Here is a 12,994-nt window from a genome sequence, read left to right on the forward strand (position 1 = left end):
AGTGCCCACTCAGTCCAACCTCAGCCACCTCACAAAACCAGTGTACAGTGAAGCAGGCTCACCCTGTCTGCTGCTGCCCTATCAACCTAGACAAGGTGGTGAGAGCTATTGTGCCCACAGACAAGCAAGCAGCAAAGCATGCCCAGCCCACATGCCCTGACATACCAAAACAAAAGAAAAAAAATCAGGACAAAACAAAGGAGCATACAATTAATAAATAAAGAAAATGATACCGTAATGTCTCGGAAACAGCAGGCAATGTCAAAACGTACAAAAAAGCAGGATGAGATAGCCAGTAAGTGACCAAAATAAGGAATCAGATAATGTTCCAGTGGAAGAAAAGGCAGTGAAACTACCTGATGTAAAATTCCAAAGACTCATATTTAGAGCTGTCCAAGAGATTAAGAAAGAGATCAAAGGAAATACAGACAAAACCAAGGAAAAAATAGACAAAATCATGGAAAACACAGACAAAGCAATAGGAGAATTCAGGAAAAGAATACAAGAACAAAACATCAAAATGAACAATTAGAAATCATACAAAAGTAGCAACTAGAAATCCAAAAGATAAGCCACAAAATTTCAGAAATGGACAACTCAACAGAAGGCTTAAGGAGCAAATTTGAAACAATGGAAGACAGAATCAGCAAGATTGATGACAAATACATGGGCACAACATTGTTTGAGAAAAATCAGTAAAGAATGAAGAAAACCTAAGAATTATGTGGGACACAATCACGAGCAAAAATTTGCAAGCTATCAGAGTTCCAGAACAGGGAAAGGAAGTGGAAAACACAGACAAGATTATTGAAGATTTGTTCTCAGAAAACTTCCCAAATATGAAAACCAAAAAGCTGATCATCCAAGAGCTGAATGAACCTCATATAGGATAGATCCCAAAAGAAAGCCACCAAGACACATAATCACACTCGCCAAAGCCAAAGTCAAAGAAAGAATCCTGAGGCAGCATGAGAAAAATGAAATGTCACTTAAGATGGGGAAACAATAAGACTATACTCTGATTACTCAGCAGAAACTATGCAGACAAGAGGCAGTGGAATGACATATATAAAACTGAAATTTAAAGAAAAAAATGCCAACCAAGAATTATATATTCTGCAAAATTCTCTCTCAAATATGAGGATGTAATAGGGATGTTCCCAGATAAACAGAAATTAAGGAAATTCATAAAAAACAAACCAACTTTACAAGAAATATTAAAGGAGTCCTTCAGTTAGAGGACCAACAATATCAGATAATAACCGAAGTCTAGTTCACAGGACAGCATCAGCCAGATACCAACCTAGGTAAAGAACTCTCACTAATAAAACAAAGCTAAAAGACTTTAAAAAGGGAGCAGAGATGTCAACATGTAAATGACAGGAACATCAAAACAATAAAAGGGGAAATAAGCCATGTAGGTATAGAAATTTCAAATACAGAGAAAGTCAAAGCAATATCAAGTAATAAAAAACTAGTTCAAACTTAGGAAGATGTTATGGATTGAATTGTGTTCCCCAAAAATATGTGTAACAATTTGGCTAGGCCATGATTCCTAGTATTTTGTGAGTGTCTATCATTTTTTCATCTGATATGGTTTTCCTGTGTTGTAAATACTATCTCTATGATGTTAATAAGATGGGGTTAGTGGCAGTTATGTTAATCTACGAGATTAGATTGTGTCTTAAACCAATCTCTTTTTTTTTTTCTTTTTTTTAAATTGTACTTTAGATGAAGGTTTACAGAACAAACTAGTTTCTCATCAAACGGTTGGTATACACATTGTTCTATGACATTGGTTAACAACCCCATGACATGTCAACACTCTCCCTTCTCAACCCTGGGTTCCCTATTACCAGCTTTCCTGTTCCCTCCTGCCTTACAGTCCCTGTCCCAGGACTGGTGAACCCCTTTAGTCTTGCTTTATTCCATGGGCCTGTTCAAGGCCAATCTCATTTGAGATATAAAAGAGAGAAGCAAGTAGAGAGACATGGGAACCTCATACCACCAAGAAAGCAGTGCCGGGAGCAGAGCACATCCTTTGGACCTGAGGTCCCTGGGTGAAGAAGCTCCTAGAACAATGGAAGATAGACGACAAGGACCTTCCTCCAGAACCGACAGAGAGAGAAAGCCTTCCCTTAGAGCTGGCACTGTGAATTTGGAGGTCTAACCTCCCAGACTGTGAGAGAAAAAATATCTTTTTTTTAAGGCCATCCAGTTGTGGTATGTCTGTTATAGCAGCATTAGATAACTAAGAGAGAAGATAAGGGTAAAATTCAAGGTACCCACAAAGAAAGTTAACAAACTTACTCATCAAAATAAAAAAAGAAGAAAAATATGAAGACCCAGTAAACACAAAATCTATAATAATGAAAGAAAAGAAAATCCACAAACAAAAGGAACTCAGCACAGGAAAGTATGAGGAACAAAGAAAATGTCAGCGCCACAAAAAAAATATGTATATATATATGACAGCAATAAACTCATACCTATCAATAATCACACTGAATATAAATGGCTTAAATGTACCCCTTAAGAGACAGAGGGTAGCAGAATAGATTAAAACAAACAAACAAAACACAGACCATCAGTATGCTGTCTACAAGACACACACCTTAGACACAAAGGCATAAATATATTAAAAATCAAAGAATGGAAAAAAATATATCAGGCAAACAGTAAGCAAAAAAGAGCAGGAGTGGCAATACTAATCTCACATAAAATAGACTTTAAGTCCAAAATCAACCATAAGAGACAAGGAAGGGCATTATATAATGATTAAAGGGACGCCCCACCAAGAAAACATAACCCTAATAAATATCTATGCATCCAAGGACAGGGTTCCAAAATAGATAAAACAAACTCCAACGGCACTGAAAAGAGAAATAGGCAGTTCCACAATAATAGTAGAAGACTTCAACACATCACTTTTGGTAAACCACAGAACATCTAGAAAGAAACTCAACAAAGATACAGAGACCTAAAGACCAAAATCAACCAAATTTACCTCACAGACATATACAGAACACTTCACCCTATGGCAGTAAAGTATACATTTTTATCCAACACACAGGGAACATTCTCCAGAATAGAATATATTTTAGGCCACAAAGCAACCCTCAATAAAATCCAAAACATCAAAATAATACAAAACATTTGAACTGATCACAACGCCATAAAAGTATAAATCAGTAGCAAAAAGAGCAAGGAAAAAAAGCAAATACATGGAAACTGAATAATACCTTGCTTAAAAACAACAGGGTAGTAGAAGAAATCAAATAGGGAATAAAAAATTCCTAGAATCAAATGCAAATGAAAACACATCATACCAAAACCTTTGGGACACAGCAAAGGCAGTGTTCAGAGGTCAATTTATAACAATAAATACACACATGAAAAAAGAAGAAAGCAAAATCACAATGTTAGCTCTACAACTGAAACAAATTGCGAAAAGAGCAAAAGAAGGCCACGCACTGGAAAAAAAGAAATAATAAAGATTAGAGCAGAAATAAATAAAATAGAAAACAGAAAACAACAGAAAGAATCAACAAGGCCAAAAGTTGATTCTTTGAAAAGATCAACAAAATTCACAGAGCACTGGCCAGACTGACAAAAGAAAAACAAGAGCAGAAGCAAATGTAAATAAGAAATGAGATTGGGGACATTACAACAGACCTAACTGAAACAAAAGGAACCATAACAGAATACTATGAAAAATTGTACTCCAACAAATTTGAGAACCTAGAGGAAATGGACAAATTTCTAGAAAGATACTACCTACCTAAACTAACACAAACTGAAATAGAAAAACTGAACAGACCCATAATAAGAGAAGAGACTGAAGAGGTAAAAAAAAAAAAAAAAACTTCCAAGGCCAACAAAAAAAGCCCTGGCCCAAATGACTTCACTGAAGAATTCTACCAAACATTCAGAGAAGAGCTCATACCAGCATTATTCAAACTATTTCAGAGCATAAAAAGGAAGGAATATCCCTGAATTCATTCTGTGAAGCCAATGTTACTCTGATATCAAAGCCAGGCAAAGACACTGCAAAAAAAAAAAGAAAGAAAGAAAAGTACAAGCCAATTATCTCTCATGAATATAGATGCAAAATGAATATAGATGCAAAAATTCTCAACAAAATTCTAGCCAATAGAATTCAACATCCTATCAAAAAAAAGTATACACTACAACCAAGTGGTATTCATACCAGGTATGCAAGATGGTTCAACATTAGAAAAACAATCAATGTAATCCATCACATAAATGCAACAAAAGACAAGAACCACATGATCTTATTAATTGATACAGAAAAGGCATTCGACAAAGTCCAACACCCATTCCCGATAAAAACTCTCGGTAAAATAGGAGTAGAAGGAAAATTCGTCATCGTAATAAAAGGCGTCTACATAAAACCAACAGCCAACATCATTCTCAAGAGAGAGAGTTTGAAAGCATTCCCCCTGAGAACAGGAACAAGACAAGGATGCCCTTTATCACCATTCTTATTAACATTGTGCTGGAAGTACTAGCTAAAGCAATAAGGCAAGAAAAAGAAATAAAGGGCATCCAAATTGGAAAGGAAGAAGTAAAATTATCCCTCTTTGCAGATGATATGACACTATACATAGAGAATCCTAAAGATTCCACAAGAAAACTACTGACACTAACACAAAGAATTTAGCAGAGTAGCAGGACACAAGATCAACATACAAAAATCAATTGAATTCCTATACACCAACAAAGAGAACTTCAAAAAGAAAATCAGGAAAATAACACCACTTATAATAGCCCCTAAAAAGATAAAATACTCAGGAATAAATCTAACCAGAGATGTAAAAGACCTATACAAAGAAAACTACAAAACACCAAAGCAAGAAACTAAATGATACCTACATAAATTGAAAAATATCCCATGCTCACAGATAGGAAGACTCAATATTGTGACTATGTCAGTTCTACCCAAAACAATCTATAGATCCCAATCCAAATACCAACAGCATTCTCTAGTGAGATGGAAAAACTAATCACCAACTTTGTATGGAAGAGAAAGAGTCCCTAGATAAACAAATCATTAATGAAGAAAAAGAACAAAGTAGGAGGCCTGGCACTACCTGATCTCAGAACCTACTATATAGCCATAGTAGTCAAAACAGCCTGGTACTGATACAACAACAGATACATAGACCAATGGAACAGAATTGAGAACACAGACATAATTCCATCCAACTGTGGTCAGCTGATCTTTGGCAAAGGATCAAAGCCCATTAAATGAGGAAAAGGCAGTCTAACAAATGGTGCTGGCAAACTGGATGTCTATCTGTAAAAAAATGAAACATGATCCATACCTCATGCCATACACAAAAACGAATTCAAAAGGGATAAAAAATCTAATGATAAAATCTAAAATGATAAAGATCATGGAAGAAAAAACAGGGAGAACTCTAGGGGACCTAATACATCACATATGTACAATACAAACCATAACTAACAATGCACAAACATCAGAAGATAAACTAGGTAACTGGGAGCTCCCCCAAAATTAAACACTTATGCTCATCAAAAGACTTCACCAAAAAAGTAAAAAGAGAACCTACAGACTGGGAAAAAAAATTTGGCTACAGCATATCTGAAAAGGTTCTAATTTCTAAAATCTGTTAATTACTTCTACACCTCAACTAACTAGGTAATAGACAACTGTTTACTTTGGTGAACGGAAAGACAACACACAATATGCGAACGTAAGCATAACTTGAACAAAGCAAAGTCATAGAAGCTTCCTAGACACATCCAAACACCTTGAGAGACTGAGTAACAGGGGCTAAGGGCTGGGAACCATGGTCTCAGGGGACATCTAGGTCAATTGGCATGACATAGTTCATAAAGAAAATGTTCTACATCTGACTTTGATGAGTAACATCTGGGTCTTAAAACCTTGCCAGTGGCCATCTAGGATACATCTATTGGTCCTATCCTGTCCAGAGCAAAAAAGAATGAAGAAAACCAAAGATACAAGGAAAATATTAGTCCGAAGGACAGACAGACTACATGAACCACAGCCTCCATCAGCCTGAGCCTAGAAGAACTAGATCACAGCAGAAGGTCCTGGACAGAGGGAGAGAAAACTGTAGAACAAAATTCAAATTCACAAAAAAAGACCAGACCTACTCATCTGACAGAGACTGGAGAAACCTTGACACTATGGCTCCCGGACACCCTACTAAGTCAGAACTGAAGCCTCTCCTGAAGTCCACCTTTCAGGCAAAGATTAAACAGACCTTTAAAACAAACAATAACGCACGTGAAGAATGTGCTTCTTCGTTCAATCAAGTATATGAAACCAAATGGGCAACACCTGCCCAAAAGCAAAGCGAAGAAGGCAGGAAGGGACAGGAAAACTTGACAAATGGACATGGGGAACCCGGGGTGTAAAGCGAAAAGGGGAGACTGGTGACACATTGCAGGGATTGCAACCAATGTCACAAAACAATTTGTGTATAAGCCTTTGAATGAGAAAGTAATTTGCACTATAAGCTTCCACCTAAAGCTCAATAAAATTAAAAAACAAAACAAAAGTAGTCAGCAGCAAAGACAACAACAGCTCGTGCTTGTTGCTAGTGTAGACAAAAACCATGTGATTCAGAGCATCGTTGTAATTGGGCAATAATGACATTTCTGACCAGAGGACATCAGAAGGTTCAAAAAGTAAATTAGCAAAGCGTTTTAGCCTTGTAGGTATATTGATATATGTAAGCCGGGCTTATGAAAAATATTTTTGTTATAATTAACTAAATGTAAAAAATAATAAATTTCTGCTAAAACACTGCACAAAAATTTTATAGACAGTATTTTGATGTCATCCCCTCTGATAGTGTCACTTGTGCAGTCCTCACCCCATGGTCCCTTAGTGACGTCACTGCAGGGAGGCCTGAGGCTAGACTAACAATGGCTCTCCTATCAGAGACACACCAGAGGCGCTGCCCAGGAGACTAGTGATTTCTCCACATTGTATCCACCCTTTCTTTTTTTCTCTCAGTTAGCTTTATTCTTCACCCCACCTCCAACTTCCTTTAGTTTTCCTCTTACTTTCTTCTCTCTTGCTTTTGCCTTAGAGCTGCCAATGTGCAGTCTCGGTGCCTTGCACACAAAAGTTGCTGAAAAATATTTGTTGTTTTTTGATCCAAGCAGGTGAGGAATAGGAACAGGGATGATACTCAGGGATAAAGACCCAGAATTAAGAAGAACATTGTTGAAATATATCAGGCAGAAGGGCCTAGTCTCTGCCTTTGCATGTATGTATACACACACACACACATATATATGTAGATGGAGAACACAATAAAATGCTTTTGTGCTGTCCAGTCAATTCCGACTGATACATATAGGACAGAGTAGAACTGCCCCATAGGGTTTCCTAGGCTATTTAATCTTTACCGATCAATCACCAAAATTGCCAGGTCTTTTCTCTCATGGAGTGGCTGGTGGGTTCGAACTGGAAAATTTTTGGTTAGCAACAAAGTGCTTAACCATTGTGCCACCAGGGTTCCCTCAATAAAATGTTCGCTACCACTTATTAAGTTTTTACTACATATTAGAAATTTTTAAAAAATAATAGCTAACATTTATTGACTGCTCTGTATCATGTAGGGAACACTGTACTCAATAGAATACAAGAAGGTAGATGCTACTGCCATTATGTTCACCAATTTCTAGGAACTCAGATACTATAAATCATGAAGCAAGACCACATAAAACTTACTTGAAAAATTTTTGTCCTCTAACTTACCAATTGTTTTTTTGTTTGTTTAGTTTTGATTTGTTTTTTCACTTCTGTAAATCTCCTGAAACAAGAAGTTCTGTTGTCTGTGAAACAAGGGGAAGCTGGGGAGCTTAGTTTTCCTTCTAAGGTGAAGCTTGTGAAGAAAGACCTCAAGAGAAAAAGTTAATGGAGGCAGGAAAGAAGAAAGGGAATCAGTGGAAGGAGGGTAGGCCTAGGCCAAAGAGTAGGTCTGGGACTGAGTGGTAGAATCCATGCGTAAAAATAAAAATGGGAAATTTTTGAAAGTTTTGAAAAAAGGTGTCCTTTGTAGTCACTGAAATGTAAATGAGTTAAACTGATTTGTGTCATTGCACAACCACTTTTCTATGTGTTGCTTAGATCCTCCCTAAGTCCACCAAAGCCCTCTTTAGTTCTGAGACTGGTGCTCCTGGGACCTTCTCCCTTCATAGGAAAAATCCCACTCCTTTCTTCTTGTACTTAGACCTGGTGGGGGATGATAGAAATCCTTGTCTGGTATTGGTGGTGATAACCATGCATTTTTGGATACACAAAATACTGGATTCTGACTCACATGCATTCCAGGGGAAATCTAGGCTATTGCACTTTTGTATTTGGTAAAGGGATGAGCACATAGTTATGGGGCTTAATGCATTAATAAATGAATGAATGTTTATTAAGTATGTCTTTATGTTTCTCAAAGGAAGATTCTCCTTACCCTGGGGCGTAAATCCTGGGCTAAGAATAGGAGGGCACCTAAGGCAAAGGGATTCTGATGGGGTATGGGAAGAAGGTTAAGTAGGAACTTAGTTGGCATTTGTTGTCGTTTCTTTGTGGTATGTATATAATTTCAACATTTGCTTGGTTGACTTTTAATTTTCTTTTTCTTCTCTTTCTCCTTCCCTTCTCCTTCCTTGCCACCTCAGATCATATTCTCACCAGGCACTGGGCAGAAGTGAGGGTAAAGGACTGGACCTGGTGCTGCAGACAGGGGATGCTTCCGCTGCAGTTGAGGAGTAGTGTGTGGGAAGGAAGGAAGTCAGCACTAACTAGAGAAAACCAGGGCTTATTCCCCTGGTCCTGCCCAAGAAGCTAGGGGAGTAGATAGTCCCATTTTCAAGTTATTTAAGTGACAACTGAGAAGTTTTTTTTTTTCAGCAAATTTAGGATAAAATGAAAGTATGGGCAAAAAAATTTACAGTTTTTGATGTTTGTTTTTGAATGAGTATATATCTCAATTTTAATTTGATTATTTCATCCTATCAAGAAATTATTTTCCTCTGAGAATTATCATGATGGTTGAAGCCAGAAACTATGTTATAAATGACATGGGGCTTTTATACTATATATAGTTTATAACATATATATTCTACCACCCACCCATCTGTTTGTAGTACTATAATGGTTTGCATGTTACTGTGATGGTAGAAGCTCTGTCACTGGTATTTCAAATACCAGCAGGGTCACCCATGGTTGACAAATTTCAGTGGAACTTCCAGACTAAAACAGAGTAGGGAGAAAGGCCTGGAAACCTACTTCTGAAAATTAGCCAAAGAAAACCTTATGGATCACAGTAGAGCATTGTTCAACTCACTTGCTTTGGGCATGTCATCTGGAGGGATCAATCACTAGAGGAGAACATCATTCATGGTGAAATACATGGCCAAACAAGGGCGAGGTGAAATGGATTGGCACAATAATCTCAATGATAGACACTAACATGCTGGTGATTGTGAGGATGGCACAGGGCCGGGCAGCAGTTCATTCTGTTTTACATGAGGTCACCAGGAGTTGGAGTTGACTCCACAGCAGCTATCTATCTATGTGTGTACTATACATATATATTCACGTATGCTATACACATCTTCACTTGGGAATAGGGTAAGGATTGGAACTATATACATATAATATATATATATAACACACACACCAGCTGCCACTGAGTAGACTCTGACTCATGGTGACCCCATCAGTATCAGAGTAGTACTGTGCTCCATAGGGTTTTCAGTGGCTGATTTTTTTGAAAGTGGATCTCCAGGCCTTTCTTTCGAAGCACCTCTAAGTGGAACTTCCAACCTTTCAGTTAGCAGCTAAGCACATTAACTATTTGTGTGTACACACACACACACACACACACACAGTATTTTTACGTAAATAACGCTGCTAGCCTTCTACATTTGTTTGCCAACTGCTCCCTCCCCCCGCCACAAAGAATTTTAAAAAGCAGCAGTATGCTAATTTTTTTTACAGCAACTTGTAAAAATAAATCACCACAGTGGCACTTATAGAAATACCTTGCAGGGGGGTGAGGGAGTGGTTGGCAAACAAATGTATAAGGAACCCATTATTTATGTAAAAATATGGTACACACACACATACATACACACGTATATAGCTCGACATATAATTACATAAATGTCTACATGTGTATAAAAAAACATATATACTATTTATAAATGTATAAATATAGTATACTTTTCATTAGAAATCATGGCTCAACCTGAAAGGAGCAATCCATCCTTCCCTGTGGATATAGAGGCAGACTCACAATAAAAGCCATACATTTTTGTTCTCAGAACATTTACTTCTATGGAAGCAAGGTGTCAATTTCAAGTACTGCCAAGTTTCTTTAAAAATCAGTAGTTAATTTTGCATGGATTAAGACTTTATCCACCACCCAACAATTGCTAGAATGAGGGAAATGTGGCCTCAAAACTACTGAGCTGAGAGACTGGTCTGAAAATATTTCTAACTTGAAAATCTGTGCAAAACAAGGACAACACGCACACATCTCAACAGTCTTCCTGTGCTAGCAAAGAGCAGGAATAAGGACTGAAGATTAACACCGAAGATACAAGAACATGGCCTACATCGTAATTGTAAACCTCTCTTCATTTTCTAAGTCTATGAAAATCCCATGGGCATTTTGAATTTTTCAACAGATCATTTAGGACTCACACAGTCTTTAGCAGAAGGCTTATCACTGATATTTCTTTATTATCAGTTAACTTTTAAGGAAAGACATTTACTACCTCAGCTATCACAATTAATATTTTAATCCAATATTTGCTAGTACAAACTTTTCACCTAGACCCAAAGGCACTGTAGTGTTGATCCATTATTGTTATATTTTTTTCCCCTATTTTGGAAGCTTAAGCTCCCCTTATATATATTTTCATTGAAAAGATCTCTCTAATGTCACTGGATCATGCATGGAGTGTTAATTTAAATTCGAACTAGCCCCGGTATCACTACATAATATCTTCCAACTTTTAACAAAGTGAAATCAATGTTAATCTAAGTATTTTTAAAAGGATCTGATTTATCAGTAATTATAATGCTTGCTTAATAGTATTTAGTCTTCCGATGTGAGTGTCCATTTCTACTGCATCTTAGAATAACAATTTCCCTTTTTCTATACAGCTATTGCTGAGACCTCTATTCTCGACTTCCTCCCTAAATTTCTGGAAAGACAATTTAGAAATAAAAATTCTCATAGGTTCTGTTTTAACGTTTGTGTTCTTACACATTTTTACTTGCCACAAGCCAAACCTAATAATAAAAAATAATGTTAGTTAAAAAAAAAAAAAGTCTATGAAGGCCTTTTCAAAACTTAGAATTTAGCACGTATTTTTGGGCGTGTCAGAGTGATGCAGAATAGCACTTAATTTTTTTTCTTTTTATTACTGAAATAACATTGTGAATCTCTTTCTGCCCGTGTCTTAAATTCTTCAGTATTTCTGGTCTTGCACTAGGACATATCTATGATCTTATAAGTCCTCTTGGAAATAGCAGACTTATTTTGGAAAACAAACACTTAAGAAATGTTAAATCACTTGTGACCGTGCCATTAGTGCGTTTTCCAAGCGATTCTAGGCAGATAGAAAAAGTCACAGAAAGTTCTTACCTCGTAAAGGACGTAAGACAATGCACATCACTAATAATGCAAGAACAGCAGAGGTGGCAACTCCAAATACGATTTTTAACCATGTCTGTATATAAAATAAATAAAATTAGGCATATACACAGTTTCTGCCAAATAGTAGAAATGGCAAGAGTTTGTTTACGCTTAAATCCTACTTCTCCCTCCCCACAAAGCTTTTGATTGTCTTCCACTGATCTGGCTATAATTGCTGGAATTCTCCCAACTCTGCAAGGACAAATGTTTCTAGAGTATAAAAAATATATTTAGAACAATTTTCCAACCCCAGTCCACTCCAGGAAGTAAATACTTATGTACAAATCCTCACCTTCTAAACAATAGAAAACTGATTGCCTTCAACCCAGTCAGCCTTCTTTCTTTAGCAATATCTGAGGCTGCATATACTAACCTTCATTTTTCCAGATGTTTTTGAGAGTTAACGAATTCTGACTTCCGAGCGTGGGTCACTGGATCTGTGAAAAACGTTGAAAAGAAGCAAAACTGTCTTCGTAGTTGAAAGCTAGAGCCAGGACAAGGGCTTTTTTTTCCACGTACTTCTGAATACCGTGCCAAATTTCAAAAGATTTCTGTAAAATTAGAAACAGATTTTGGGGACGTTCCTGGCCTTGAAATGAACTGCGAGTGGCTCAAGGGAGGTTTTATAGCTTTCTCATCCTTGTAACTTCTACACCAACATCTGCTTACGTTGACATACAGAGGTTTAAAAAACTTTGTTTTTTGTACAAGCTCAGGTTTATGTTTCATTTTCTTCCAGAAACCACTCCAGGTTACTTTGGCAAGTCATTGAGGTGTGTATAACCTTTCTATTTGCAACCAAAAGAAACACTTAAAATAATACAATTTTCCAGGTATGTACATTATACATATATCTAATTTTTATCAGAAGAAGAAAAATTGAAGTCACATAGGATTTTATGAGAAATACACAATATAACTCTGTTTTTTTTCTTCCTCTGAAAGATTGTAAGGTACTGCAGACAGAAGCATTTTTCTTTCAGCACAATTTCTTTGTCCACATAGCTCCATATGCACTTTCAGTAAACACAGAAGTTTAAAAATTCAACTGTCTAAGCTCATGACTGCTTTACTTTAAAGAAATAAAATGCCATCTGGTTAAATTTAGTATGGGTTAGGTGTGTATGCACAGGCTAGAAAGATGGAAAGATCAGTAAGAATAATTTACCAACAGACCTTTTGAAGAATGGAAATGGCTTTGTAAAAGTGATATTTTTGCTTCCCTCTCAGAATATCTTTGGAAAGAGGAGAGTATTTAT

General features: G+C 36.8%; 1 protein-coding gene across 2 annotated transcripts in view; it reads right to left on the reverse strand.

Annotated features, from left to right (window-relative positions):
• Positions 1-12,363, reverse strand: part of FAP (fibroblast activation protein alpha) — a 91,832-nt gene extending 79,469 nt beyond the window's left edge. Inside the window, exons 1-2 of one of the 2 annotated variants that reach the window (XM_049887309.1) lie at positions 12,109-12,362; positions 11,685-11,769 (exon numbers count right to left, since the gene is read on the reverse strand). In XM_049887309.1, coding sequence (XP_049743266.1) covers positions 11,685-11,769; positions 12,109-12,114 — 91 coding nt within the window. In that variant the 5' untranslated portion in view covers positions 12,115-12,362. Of the gene's footprint in view, positions 1-11,684; positions 11,770-12,108 lie in introns of both variants that reach the window. The other variant, XM_049887310.1, reaches the window with a different exon arrangement.
• Between the last annotated feature and the right edge of the window lie 631 nt (positions 12,364-12,994).

This window comes from Elephas maximus, chromosome 6, assembly GCF_024166365.1.
Source record: "Elephas maximus indicus isolate mEleMax1 chromosome 6, mEleMax1 primary haplotype, whole genome shotgun sequence".
In the NCBI taxonomy this organism is placed as follows: Eukaryota; Metazoa; Chordata; class Mammalia; order Proboscidea; family Elephantidae; genus Elephas; species Elephas maximus.